Below are 14,149 nucleotides of genomic sequence, written 5' to 3'. Positions count from 1 at the left end.
TGAGGGTGTGGTAGCACAGTGAGGGTGTGGTGGCACGGTGAGGGTGTGGTGGGACGGTGAGGGTGCGATGGGACGTTGAGGGTGTGATGGGACGTTGAGGGTGTGGTGGCACGGTGAGGGTCCGGAGGCACGGTGAGGGTCCGGAGGCACGGTGAGGGTGTGGTGGGTCAGTGACGGTGTGGTGGGACATTGACGGTGTGGTGGGACAGTGAGGGTGTGGTGGGACAGTGAGGGTGTGGTGGGACATTGACGGTGTGGTGGGACAGTGAGGGTGTGGTGGGACAGTGAAGGTGTGGTGCGACATTGAGGGTGTGGTGGGACATTGACGGTGTGGTGGGACAGGGAGGGTGTGGTGGGGCAATGAGGGTGTGGTGGGACATTGACGGTGTGGTGGGACAATGAGAGTGTGGTGGGACATTGAGGGTGTGGCGGGACATTGAGGGTGTGGTGGCACGGTGAGGGTGTGGAGGCACAGTGAGAGTGTGATGGGACAGTGAGGGTGTGATGGGACGTTGAGGGTGTGATGGGACGGTGAGGGTGTGGAGGCACAGTGAGAGTGTGGTGGGACAGTGAGGGTGTGATGGGACGTTGAGGGTGTGATGGGACGTTGAGGGTGTGATGGGACGGTGAGGGTGTGGAGGCACAGTGAGAGTGTGATGGGACAGTGAGGGTGTGATGGGACGTTGAGGGTGTGATGGGACGTTGAGGGTGTGATGGGACGGTGAGGGTGTGGAGGTACAGTGAGAGTGTGGTGGGACAGTGAGGGTGTAGTGGGACAGTGAGGATGTAGTGGGACGGTTATCTCTCTGAGGGTCACACGTGTCAGTGCTGCACAAGGTAATACACTAAACTATCAGACTGTCCAACACTGAGAGCTCGGAAGTGAAAAGCATTTCTGTCCAACCATCACAGCATATGAATTAATATAATGTAACAATAAATGTATTGACATGTGACAATAATAAAAATAAAAAAAACATTTGGACACAAAAACTTTATTATGTTCCACATTTTCGAGTAATAGTTAATTTATCAAAACTATTAAATAACACAAATGAAAGTATGAGAATTATATGAAAAATATGAAACAAATCAAAACTATATTTGAGCTTCTTCAAAGTCTCCAGCTTTTGTGTAGATTGCAGCTCTTTACTTTTCTACATATGAGTAAGTTCATCAGGTGCTTCATCCTGCAGTGCTTTTTAATCAGTACTGAAGGAGTTCAAATGTGTGCTGCTGGACACTTTATCACTGATTTTACTTCACTATCTGCTCTGACTCTTAATACTTCAACATTATAGTTTAGTTTTGTAAAGCATGTAGACTAAATTTATATTAGTAAATTCAAGCTTTAGGCTTTAGATCAAAAGGTTTTTAAGATCATGAGAAACTCAGTCAAGTGTGTCCAAATTTGTGGCTGGTACTGATTTTTAGATTTCGTAAAATGTATTGTAATAACCAGACTGTTGTCTAATCATACAACAACACAGTTGGTATTCAATACTGGTATTGAATCTGGAATATATTTTGTGCCAAAATCACTAAATAAAAATATAATCAATCAAATTATAATGAATTTATTTCAAATAAAAGCATGTCTTTTAAACACCAGCAAAGACACATATAGTCTTAGATTCTTATCACAAGCATTAAAGGTCATTTTTACAGTCATTTTTAAGTTTTACTCCTAAGAAATGAGATGTAATTTTCTTGAGCACTCACTTGAGATGAAGACTCATATGAGTAACCTTATAAAAGCTGTTTTATTCTACATGGAGAGCTCACATGATCAGCTGAATACTACTCGATAATCTCAGTAACCGTCCTGTTATTGGACACTTTCACTCATGGATTAAAGTAATGATGGCTGACTGTGAATAGTGATTTTCTACAATGGCATCCATCACTAAAAACTATGCTGCATCCATGCCACAGTGTCTCTGTAAACCGAAGATGACAAACAAAAAATTACTGTGCACTTTTAATTAAACGAAGACATTTTAACTATGAGTCAAATCACTAAATATACTAAGAAACAAACAGATTTCTTTTACTAAGAAATACAATAGGCAAATGATTTAAAATATATATATATTATTTTTAATATTATATTTAAATAAAAATATTATTTATTTAAAACATAATTATAAATGAACTGATTTTTATATACATTTTAAGGATTCAATAAATAATTTCACATCTATTAATTTGTTAATTTATAATCAAGGTGGTTTATTTACATTTTTATTGTCAAATTAATAATTGATCGTTCATCAAGTGGCACTAGTCTACTCTACAGCTGTGAGGTTCAAAGGCCGAGCTTTAAACACACAACATGATGTAAACATGAATCAACATCATCCTGCTCTATTGCGATCTGATTCTTTTGTTTGCTGACAGATCTGTGTTCCTCACGGTCTGTGAACTGAGACAAACATAAACCTTGGTCAGGGAGTCGAATATGACATGGTTAAAATTATTGAAGAGACATTCTTGTTTTGTTCTAGAACATAAGTGACATAAGTCATACCTCAAACGGTAAATCTGAAGCTACTGAGTTTTCTAAAAACACATGTTGCTATCACAATTCTAATTAAGGACTACAACTCCCATCAGCATGAAAGCTACATGCTTTAGAAAATGGATGACTGTTGTAGTCCTTATTTAGTGACGGGTACGCAACATGCATTTTTAAAAGACACAATAGCTTCAGTTGGTGGAGGTCTTTGGCCATCGTGTCTTGCTCTCTTATAAGTGTTTCTCAGATTAGGAGTTGTTTAAATGCTTTGTCAAGAAAGATGTTCAACTTGTAAATGTGTGTATCGAGATCCTCGTGTTCGGTTCCAGTCTGTTGTGTTTCATCTGATTGAACAGCCCCTGACCTGTGCTCATAGTCTGAGCCGCTTCACCACCGAGTTCAGCCGAATACCTCTGCTATCTGTGAATATTGCTACTCTACATACAACTGTACTGAATAAGAAACATTGTGCTATTTCACTGTTATTATGAAGCTTGAGTCTGGAGTAGTAGGAATCAGTGCAAGTGTAACACCATGTGAACTGTCTATTGAAGCGTTTCACCCCTCATTTTACTTTTGAATTAACATTTGAGAATATGGACCGACTAAAACCTTTTATTTATTTATTTTATGCACATTAGTTGAAAATGAAATGCTCTTTTTTAACAGCCAGGAATGTTCTTTGCAATAATATAATGGTGCGGTATGGTTTATGTATTTATTGCGCCCTCTTGTGGACTAAAGAAACAACGTCAATTTAAAAATTCAAATATTAGTTCATATATATAAATATTTATATATTTATTTCATTTAAAAAAGTACAATACATTTTCATGATTCATTCAGTACTGTTTATTTTTGTAATAAAGTTCAGCACTATTTTAATTTGAGTGTTATTTTTTCATTAAGTATCAGTTTTAAAAACTATCGGTTGATTAATCAGTTATGGACAGTTACTGCCCAACTTATTTATCGGTATCAGCAAAATCCACTATTGGTCGTCCTCTAATTTTGACTTTCTATCTCATAAACTTGATTTAGCTTCTCATAATTTTGACCTCATAATTTGTACTTTTTAATCTCATAATTTCATAAATATGACTTTTTTTCTCATCATTCTGACTAACCAAAGCATGATTGTTTTCTATGTGGCAGAAATGAGCCTCCATAGCTTCTATACTATGACAGTGTGACAATATGGGCATCAAATGAACTCAGTGTTTTATTTCGTGGGCAAGAACAGTGAAAATGTTTTTTTGAATTATTGTTGTGATATCAGTCATTTAAAACATTGATGTAAATGTGACTTACTGACTCTGGACTCTGGATCGACTCCTCTGAATCAACCTGCTGGACGCACGTCTACTACCTGAAATATCTTCGTGTCCAGATTGTCCAGTATGTGCTGGTGCGTTCTGACCCATGATCACTTCAGAGACGCGCTGTACTCCACTGGTTCTGTTCTCTTGTATTCATCTGTGAACCGAAAACTCTCTGTGACACCGAGCGGTGACCGAACACCCGGAACATCCACCACACACGTGGCGAGGAAAACGTGCCATACTCGCTGGCGTCATACACAACCTCATGAGAATCGTTGGAGATGCCCAAATGACTGATGTATTCTAAGAAGGCGCTGACTGAAGGGAGCATGTGATCGAGCGGGGAGCTGTGGTTGCTGCAGCGGTCAAACAACATGGCTCTGGGGATGTGTCTCTTCCTTAAGTCCTGCTTTGCATTCTACAGAAGTTTCGGCAGGTACCAGGACATGTCCAGAATGCGCAGGTGGGCCCACCAAACCCGGCCCGCAACACACCACACCGTAAAACACCGGCTCATTGATTTCATTTTCCGGCTCAATTTCAGGTATGTGGGTTGAAAAAATTACATTTCTATTGACTGCTAGTCATGACCACGGGCCTCACAGTGCAAAAATTGTCATAACTTTAAAATATATAAAATCACTGTAAATGTGATGAGTGGAGAAGCATTAAAATAAGCACTTTATAGCTCAAACAAATAACATGTACAGAAACTTTTTTCCCAACACACAGGTGTTAGATTAAAATGTACATGAAAGTACAAGGGAAAGTGTGTATTTTAGGTGCTGTGACAAGTCAGCATTTCTTCAAAGTTTTTAAAGATCTTAATCACCTTTCAAGTTTTTTCCAGAAATATCAATATATGTAAAAGTAATAATAAACATACCTCATAAAGTGTAGATCTTTGCAGGTATTTTGCAGATTAATTGCTCATATTTTCACTCTATGTGAGTTTGTTTTATCTTTATATCTGCTGTTTTACTTCCGTTCCCAGATTATTCATGAGAAAATGTGAAATGCCCAATGCTTTGACAAGCACTGCTTCTGCTATCATTTAAACAAAGTAATATTTTTCATGACTTATTTTCTGCATTTTTATCAGGCATGAACATTATTCAGCAAGTCACACTTCAGCTCCCACTAATGCTTTGGGGTATGAATAAATTATGCAAATGTCTATGTACTGCTCATATCTTTACTGTTTGCAGGTTATATATACGCTGCTGTTATTGTATTTGTTGCATTTACAGTTAATTGTCATTTTGTGATTATACAGAGCTCAGCATATACTTAATATGTTGTCTTTGGTTGTTGCCATTATTGTGATTTGTATGTCAAATAATTAGGTCCACCCGAGGTATGAAGTTAACATGCACTTATGAAAATGAGCTACGACGTGTAAGTAATTTCAAAATAAAAGCCTTATAGGCTTTACCTTACAAAGGTTTTTGAATATTTACTCTGTAATGGGGTCCGCGTGGTCAAGTTGAAGACCGGGCAGCTGCCTATACTGCCTGTAGGATGGGCCAGTACTTACGCAGCAATGGGTCAGCCCAAATTACCCAGCAGCCCACCGGGAAAATGCCCGGTGCTCCCGATGGTCAGTCCGCCCCTGTCGGAGGGCAACTGTGTGCTGACAAGAGCTTTAGTCTGGAGAGACATCACAGCTACACCCAGTTCAGACAGGACAGAGTGATAACAGAGATAAACAAACAACGTTTCACTGTTTTAGCCAAAGTGCTTTCAAGGCAAGTCAGTCCACTCGGCGGCGGGCAGCCGTTTTCTACGTAAACAAGTACAGCTTCTATCTATGTGAATGGGGAAAGACCGAAATCTTCAAAACAATTGGTCAAGATTACGATCAAAGAACATATTTCAAATCAACTTTTAAAATATGACAATAATGGTATCATAAATAACGCTTCCTTAGCTTAGAACACGTTAACAAACGCTATTTTCCAGACTGTTCTGGCTGATGCGCATGCGCGTTCTCGAGGTGACTGACATGTATATGATGTCTGTATCTTAAAGGTGATTGGCTCTTTTACCTGTAAGGCGGGACTCCAGTTTCTACATCCGCCATATTTGGTGTTCCGATTTCTCCCGTTAGTTTAAATACGTGTGTTCTGTCTCAAGCTTGTTGTTAACGATATCTACGTTACTCCATGTCATCTACTCACTAAGTATGAGCCACTTGTTTTTTTTATTTTTTTTATAATTTAATATGCTAAAAATCACACTATCCGCTATAAACATAAGCCGATGCGAGTATAAACACTAGTGATCGGAAAAAGAAAACAGCCAACATAATATCTTGGAATAAGAGCACTAGAATTAACTTAAAACTTGACATGTACTAGTACTTTTTGTGGAATTAATGTTAAATTGGCTTATAATACATTTTAGCTAATATTAAATATTCGTCATTAAAACAGAAACATTCTACAACTGTTTGACACTAGTTTGGTTCATCGTCACAAATAATATGAAATCAATAACAATAAAACATTGTTATTAAATGATTGACATCTGTAAATAGATTTGCTGGCGGAACTTTGATTTTGGAGTTCGTGTTTCACGGCGGAGTCTTTATTGAGAAACACACAGTGCATTCACATGGCATGAAAACACGGAAGACTTTAATCTGTTTATCTGTATTTATTCCCATTTTAATTCAACAGTTTCATAATGTCAGCATCACTGATCCGAAGAGGACTTGAATTATTCAACGAGAAAGGTAAACATTTGCTTACACAGCCGATTCAAATCTGTCATTGTTCACCACAAAAGATAACAGTAAAACTTTTGTTTGTATCCGTCACATCAGATATTTATTATGAGACATTGATAGACTATATATCTAATTTTTATAAAAACATCTATTTGGCTTCTCCTTCTTTGTTTTAATTCAGTTTTTAGAGTTATTTATTGGCATGACAACAGATGTACATTGTTTTCAGTATAGCTACATAATGACAAAATAAAATATACTGCAAAGAGTAAACGAGTAATACGAACAATGTAAGTAGTCCCTAGTGGAAATAAAATTAATGTAAAAGGCAATCTAAGAAATTGCAATCATAGAACTTATCAGTAGGTTAAAGCAGGGCTCCTATAGACTTCTCATATGAAGTTTAAATTAAGATAAAGGGACAGTTCATCCAAAAATGAAAATTCTCTCATTTATTCGCCCTCATGCCATCCCAGATGTGTGTGACTTACTTTCTTCTGCAGAACACAAATGAAGATTTTTAGAAGAATATTTCAGCTCTGTAGGTCCATACAATGCAAGTGAATGGTGACCAGAACTTTGAAGCTCCATAAATCACACAAAGGCAGCATAAAAGTAATCCATAATACTCCAGTGGTTTAATCCATGTCTTCAGAAGCAATCCAGTTGGTTTTGGGTGAAAACAGACCAATATATAACTCCTTTTCACTGTACATCTTGACAGCAGTCTCCTTTGTGATCGTGATTTAAGGCTCGATTACACTTCCTTTAGCGCCATGTAGCACACTGCGTATGCGTCAAACACAAGGAAGTGTAATCGAGCTTGAAGTCATTTTCGCAAAGGAGACTGCTGTCAAGATGTACAGTGAAAAGGAGTTATATATTGGTCTGTTCTCACCAAAAACCAACTGGATTGCTTCTGAAGACATGGATTAAACCACTGGAGTATTATGGATTACTTTTATGCTGCCTTTATGTGTGTTTTGGAGCTTCAAAGTTCTGGTCACCATTCACTTGCATTGTATGGACCTACAGAACTGAAATATTCTTCTAAAAATCTTCATTTGTGTTCTGCAGAAGAAAGATAGTCATACACATCAGGGATGACATGAGGGCGAATAAATGATGAGAGAAATTAAATTTTTGAGTGAACCGTACCTTAAACGCATACCTCGGGTCTTAAGAGACTTGGGACCTCATTTCACCCCCTGGACCTCATCCATTTTTTGGAGTTGTGCCCAAACCTCTTTAGTAGTCCTCAGTCTATCTGTAATAAATAGTGTAACACACACAAAAAGCCAAAATCACAAAAAATTAATACAAATAAAATAATAATCATTTTTTATAATGGTTTGAGTACCAAAAGTGTATAGGGTCATTAGAGACCCGTGGTATGTATAATGTCTTTTTTTTTTTTTTTTGCACTTCCATAAATGATATTTTTATGATTACTTCATATCTATATAAGTTTAAGTTTACTGTCACTATCTATTTCTTTGTTTATTTCAAGAGAAATGAGTACTATATTCATACAGATAAACACTATATCACATTGAATTTCTGTGCATCAGTGGTGAATTATCAGTATTTCATATGCGTGTATACATACATAATATACATACTGTTTCTTACTCAAGGTGGCGCTGATGTTTCACTGATTGACTTGATTTATATTTGACATTGTTATTTGATGAAGAAACAACATGGAAGTTAACTATAGCAAGTACAACACATGAACATGATATGACTTTTAATTTGGGTGTACTACTGAAATAATGTAAGTTGTGCATTTATTTAGACTCAATAAGTGCCTGAGAAAATACATATGTGTATCTTATGTGTATCTCAATATGTGTTTGACAGTCAGTTGCATCTCATTAAATTTCAGTGTGAAGATAATGAATCCTGTTCTTGATTTGTCCTGATTTATCGCAGTTTCTCTTTGACATATAAAAAATAAAACATCAAAATGTCTCAAAACATATTTTATTTTCTAATTGCCTTGAAAATATTTTAAAAATATCTGGGCATTTTGTAGATCCATTTTTGACAGATATACGTGCCGGTTCTCTAAAAACCTGAGAATGTAAGAATGTGGAAGTAAACTATAGCAGGTTAAATCGCTCAAACTGCAAAAAAAAAAACATTTCCAAAAGTAAAAATTAGAGAGCGGTGGATTGCGACAGAAGAGAGAATTTGCCAGATTTACTGTTCACTCTCTCAGCAGCTGGATTAGCAACATCACAGATGTGGAAACTAGTTAATTCCAAATTAATTAAATACAGTGTATATTGTTATAATTGTACTCTGTGTGTGTAGATGGACAGAAGTGTAAGCAGAAGAACAGTTCTCATAAAGCGTCACTGATGAATCAGATCAACTCTAATAAACAGAGAGTTCACAAACAGATCCGTCGACTGAAGAATCAGAGAGGAGCAGTGAAGAGTAAAACTACAGTTAAAGACAAACACATCAAATATGCTCTGGGTGAGTGTGAGATCATGAGACTCCTGCTCTGATACTGGACACATCAGTCCTTTATTATTCTTCAGAGTTTAATCCTCCTGTTTTATTGTTCTCAGATGAATACAGGAAGAAACAGAAGAAGAAGAAGAGTCAGCTGACGTCAAATCTGGAGTACTTCCTGAGCACCGATTACAAAACACAAACCAACCACTCCACAAAGGTGTGCAGCTCACGTTCAGTGTTCCCTCTAAAACTTCATGTGTTACCAGCATACTTTACAAACGCCTTTATTCAGTGGGTTATATGTGATGATGCTGGTATATAATGTTGTTTTAATCATTTATGTTTCAGATCATAAAGCAGAATTCCGGTCGTCGTGCGTGTCATCAGCCGGATCTGCCCGACACTAAACAGGAGGAGAAATCTGTTTTCACTGAGAAAGAGTTCCAAAAGTTTCAGAAAGAATATTTTACAAATCTTTAGTGTCTTCGAGGAGCATTTAATGCCCAATGACAATAACACGCTTTTTCCTGGAAATATTCACTCGGAATGATCTCTCATTGATGCAGCTGGAATGCAGTTATTCCACTTTTCAAATAAAAGATGTGCTGATGTTTTTTGTCATAAGTGATTGTTTGAGTTTCTTGAATGAATACATTTTGTTGACAGATGAGAAACAGCTTGTTTTCGGAGTGCAGTGACCCATCCTCAAAAGTTTCTTTAGACGTCAAGGTTGGGTAAATTAACCTCATGATTGAAACAGGCAAATACATATTTAGTTTAAAACAAACATTCCTACACAACTCAAAAAGTGCTCTATACCTTCCACAGATCTTAAATTCTCATATCAAAAGCAAGTGGCAATCAGAATGTGATTGACTGCATGTCATTTATTTGTTAATCTTGCTGTTGGGACAAGAAGTATTTTCTCTTTTAATAACCTCAAGTCATTTACACACGATTTACACATTTATGCCACTCAAAACTCACGCACAAATTTTTACTGTTGGGAAAATCCACCCATATGTGCATCATGTCAGAGCCACTATCTGTTAAACATATTTTATTGGACTGTAATATTTCTACTCCTTTGACAAAATAGTTTTAATTCCATTGACACCCTCGAAAAGGTTTTTAACCAAGTTAATCCGAATTTAGTTTTTAGAGGTGCTGAGTGACTCCAGTCAGGTCTCCTAAGCAACCAAATTGGCCCGGTTGCTAGGGAGTGTAGAGTCACATGGGGTAACCTCCTTGTGGTCGCTATAATGTGGTTCTCACTCTCGGTGGGGCGCGTGATGAGTTGTGCGTGGATGTCGCGGAGAATAGCATGAAGCCTCCACACACGCTACGTCTCCGTGACAAGTCACGTGATAAGATGCGCAGATTGACGGACTCAGACGTGGAGGCAACTGAGATTCATCCTCCACCACCCGGATTGAGGCGAATCACTACGCCACCACTAGGACTTAGAACGCATTGGGAATTGGGCATTCCAAATTGGGAGAAAAGGGGAGAAAATCCAAAAAAAAAAGAAACAAACAAACAAGAACAAAGATTCTGGACAAACTGTTTCCTGTTTGTGCAACAAAAGTGTTGGCACACAAAGGTTTCACCACTAAAAGAAAAGAAGCCAAATAAAGTTTTGAATAAATAAAATGTTTCACTTTGTGACAATTAAGCACATTTTTCCTCCAAATTCTCATTACTCTAATGCAAAAGTAATGATATATTATTTAAATTGCAAAGTATTTGTTGTACAGCTGTTAAGCTGATGAAAATGTAAAATCATTACAGTAATTTTTTAATGTGAAACAGTTTAATGCAGTTGCAGCAGTCAGAATCACCACTGAGAATAGTGTGATGTACCAAGAAAATGTTAATAAATAATGTGCTACAGGAATGAGAGTGAGATTTTTATGCTCCAGTTATGAGAAATTGTCATGACAGCTCTTGAGGACTCTTAATAGGGTGGTGATATATGATCTGGATATGTTTTCATAAGATTGACTTCATTATATTAACTCTGTTCATCAAATATGTCTTATATAAAACTCCTAGAACATTTAAACACACTTCATCACTCAGCAGAAGTTTATCTTTCAGAGACAATAATGATGATTAGACAGAAGAATGAGTCCGTCAGAGTTCAGCGTGTGTTCAGATACTGTAACAGGGACACATGTACAGTCAGTGTTGAACAATTGGACAACATTACATCAGACTGAAGACACTTTCTGTTTTTAATAAATAAATAAATAATGCTATCTGACTGTAAGTAGTTCTTTTGTGTGTACAACATTTACACTGACATTATTTGCTCAGAAATGAACCAGTAATGCAACATCTTATAATGTCTATAAGTAGAGACACATTTTAAATCATTCATACTTTTAACAAAGAATTATAAATTCTTCACATTTTAACCTACAGACCAAATTCAGATTGTAAAAATTCAGAAAATTCAGTCATTGTTTACTCACCCCTGTGTTGTTATAACACTATATGACTTCCTTAATTTTTCTGAACACAAAGGGAGAAATTGTGAATAAATGTTGTGTTCAGTGATGTCATACAATGGCAGTTTATGGTGACCACCTCTTCAAGCTTCAAAAGAACACAAAAGTATAATTCAGAAGTCTAATAAATTATTCATGAGACTCATGATTGTTATGAAAGTATACGATAAGATTTGATGAGAAACAAACTGAAATCTAATGTATTATTTAGTGTAAATGTTCACTGACCGTTGATGTGTTCATGATAGGACACGAGAGCATCAGTTCACGCAGCCCCCTCACGACATTGGGCCGTTCAAGTGAAAACTCGTTTTGTTTATCTAAAAACAGTGATAGTGACAACAGAACACAACACAGCTGCACACAAAACAGAGAACAGAACTTACTAAACATGTCTGAAGAGTTTGTAGTCAAATAATTTATGCATTTCTATGCCCAGCCTTATTTTTTTGAGAGTTTTTGGACCGGTGCCAGATCACAGCAGACGGAGTTACTTTTGTTGTCGAAAATACAAAACAAGCAACATCACTGAGCACAACATTTCTTCACAATTTCTCCCTTTGTGTTCAGAAAAAGACAAAGTCATATAGGTTTGTAAGAACACAGGGATGAGTAAACAATGACTGAATTTATATTTTTGGGTGAACTATCCCTTTAAGATCTGACAGCCCTCAGTCACCATTCACTATATGGAAGTTACTAACATCTTCTTTTGTGATATACCAAGGAAATAATGTAATACGAGGTCGGTTCTTCATGATGGTGAATAAATGATGACAGAATTAGCATGTATTGGTGAACTATCCCTTTAATGAATAATTAACACTCCATAACGTCTCCATTCAGATTATTAAGCCATGTTGTAAAGATTTGTTTTTGTCTGATTTCACGCTGAACGTTCTGACACGCTATATTCCATCACGTTCATTACGATCACAAAAAAATAAAGGCAATTTTGACTGTGAATACCAAAGGTATCACTTTATTTAACGACGTTATCGAATCAAGCCCATTTTTTAAAAACAATTATGTTGAGATGAACCACTGCACCACGGTCAAACGGACTCGAGGTGACTCACAGATTTCACTTTTCTACTTGTCAAATCAACAAATGCAACAAAACCCTTTGAAACTAAAAAGAGGAGGTCATGCCATTTTATTTAAAGGAACAGTTCACCCAAAAATTATAATTCTCTCATCATTTACTCTTATGCCATCTCAAACTCATAGGACATTCTTTCTTCTGTGGAACACAAACAAAGATATTTTAATGGAGGTGTTTTAATCCATATAATGCAAGTCAAAGGGGTCCAACACTTTCAAGCTCTAAAAAGGACATAAAGGCAGAATAAAGGTAATCGGGTGGTTTAATCCATGTCTTCTGAAACATTATGATCATTTTTGGGTGAGGAACAGAGCAAAATTTAACTCATTTCTCGCTATAAATCTTGATCTGCAGTGTGATTATGATCTGAAGCTCAAATTAACCTGAAGAGACAAATCAAGATGGCGCCGAGTATGGCTGCTGCGTTGCGAGCTCCGACACAACATGGCAGTGTTTTGTTTGTTTTGTTAACAATTCTTATGTTTTTTGTCTTGGATGTTGTCTGCCTTATTGTCTACGACAGACAAACACTTTTGGACATTGATTCAGCGATCTCACACCGTAAACCGGACTTCACATTCCTCAATGCCGACCCGCTGCTTACAAACACGCAAGCGGAGCCCTTTGTCTGGGAAGCACGGCCGCGGAAACGCAGGAGGAAAAGTGGAAACAGAGCCGGCGTTCTCATCAGAGTAAGACGCTGCGCAAATCGACCCCCGCTACCCACTATTTTACTGGCAAATGTTCAGTCTCTGGATAACAAGCTCTGCGAGCTGAAAGCGTGGATCTCTTTCCAACGAGAGACGAGGGACTGCTGCATTATCTGCCTAACAGAAACTTGGATGTCTGCGGAGATTCCAGACTCAGTCATTGAACCCGCGGGGTTCTCCGTGCACCAAGCGGACAGAGCGAAAGACCTCTCAGGTAAAAGCAGAGGAGGTGGTGTATGTTTTATGATCAACAAATCCTGGTGTGATCAGAGGAACGTACATTCTATCAAATCTTTCTGCTCTCCTGATCTGGAATTTATCATGCTTCTGTGTCGACCATTCTGGCTACCAAGGGAATTCACAGCGGTCATTATCACTGCTGTGTACATCCCGCCACAAGCCGACACAGACCGGGCACTCAAGGAACTGTATGGGAGTATAAGTGAGCAGGAAACCGCGCACCCTGAGGCCGCGTTCATTGTGACCGGGGACTTTAATAAAGCCAGTTTAAAATCAGTCGCACCAAAATATCACCAGCACATTAGTTTCAACACACGAGGGGACCGGGTTTTGGACCATTGCTACTCTCCGTTCCAGGATGGCTACAAATCCCTCCCCCACCCACCATTTGGCAAATCGGACCACTCTTCCATTCTGCTTCTGCCCGCTTACAGGCAGAAATTGAAACAGGAAGCACCCACCCTCAGAACGATCCAGTGCTGGTCGGACCAATCAGACTCTACGCTACAAGACTGTTTTGATCACACGGACTGGGAGATGT

At 37.9% G+C, this 14,149-nt stretch overlaps 1 protein-coding gene across 2 annotated transcripts; it reads left to right on the top strand.

Annotated features, from left to right (window-relative positions):
- Positions 1-5,928: 5,928 nt before the first annotated feature.
- Positions 5,929-10,937, top strand: rps19bp1 (ribosomal protein S19 binding protein 1). 2 transcript variants are annotated; one of them, XM_051706964.1, is made up of 5 exons: positions 5,929-6,023; positions 6,522-6,577; positions 8,891-9,058; positions 9,154-9,257; positions 9,389-10,937. In XM_051706964.1, the coding sequence occupies exons 2-5, from the start codon at positions 6,529-6,531 to the stop codon at positions 9,518-9,520; spliced, it is 453 nt and encodes a 150-aa protein (XP_051562924.1). In that variant the 5' UTR covers positions 5,929-6,023; positions 6,522-6,528; the 3' UTR covers positions 9,521-10,937. The 2 variants fall into 2 exon arrangements, with proteins under 2 accessions (XP_051562924.1, XP_051562923.1); XM_051706963.1 differs by lacking the exon at positions 5,929-6,023 and having other exon boundaries at positions 6,425-6,577.
- Positions 10,938-14,149: the final 3,212 nt, after the last annotated feature.

The sequence above is a fragment of the Myxocyprinus asiaticus genome, chromosome 9 (assembly GCF_019703515.2).
Source record: "Myxocyprinus asiaticus isolate MX2 ecotype Aquarium Trade chromosome 9, UBuf_Myxa_2, whole genome shotgun sequence".
In the NCBI taxonomy this organism is placed as follows: Eukaryota; Metazoa; Chordata; class Actinopteri; order Cypriniformes; family Catostomidae; genus Myxocyprinus; species Myxocyprinus asiaticus.
This window is presented reverse-complemented; position numbering and strand designations above follow the sequence as displayed.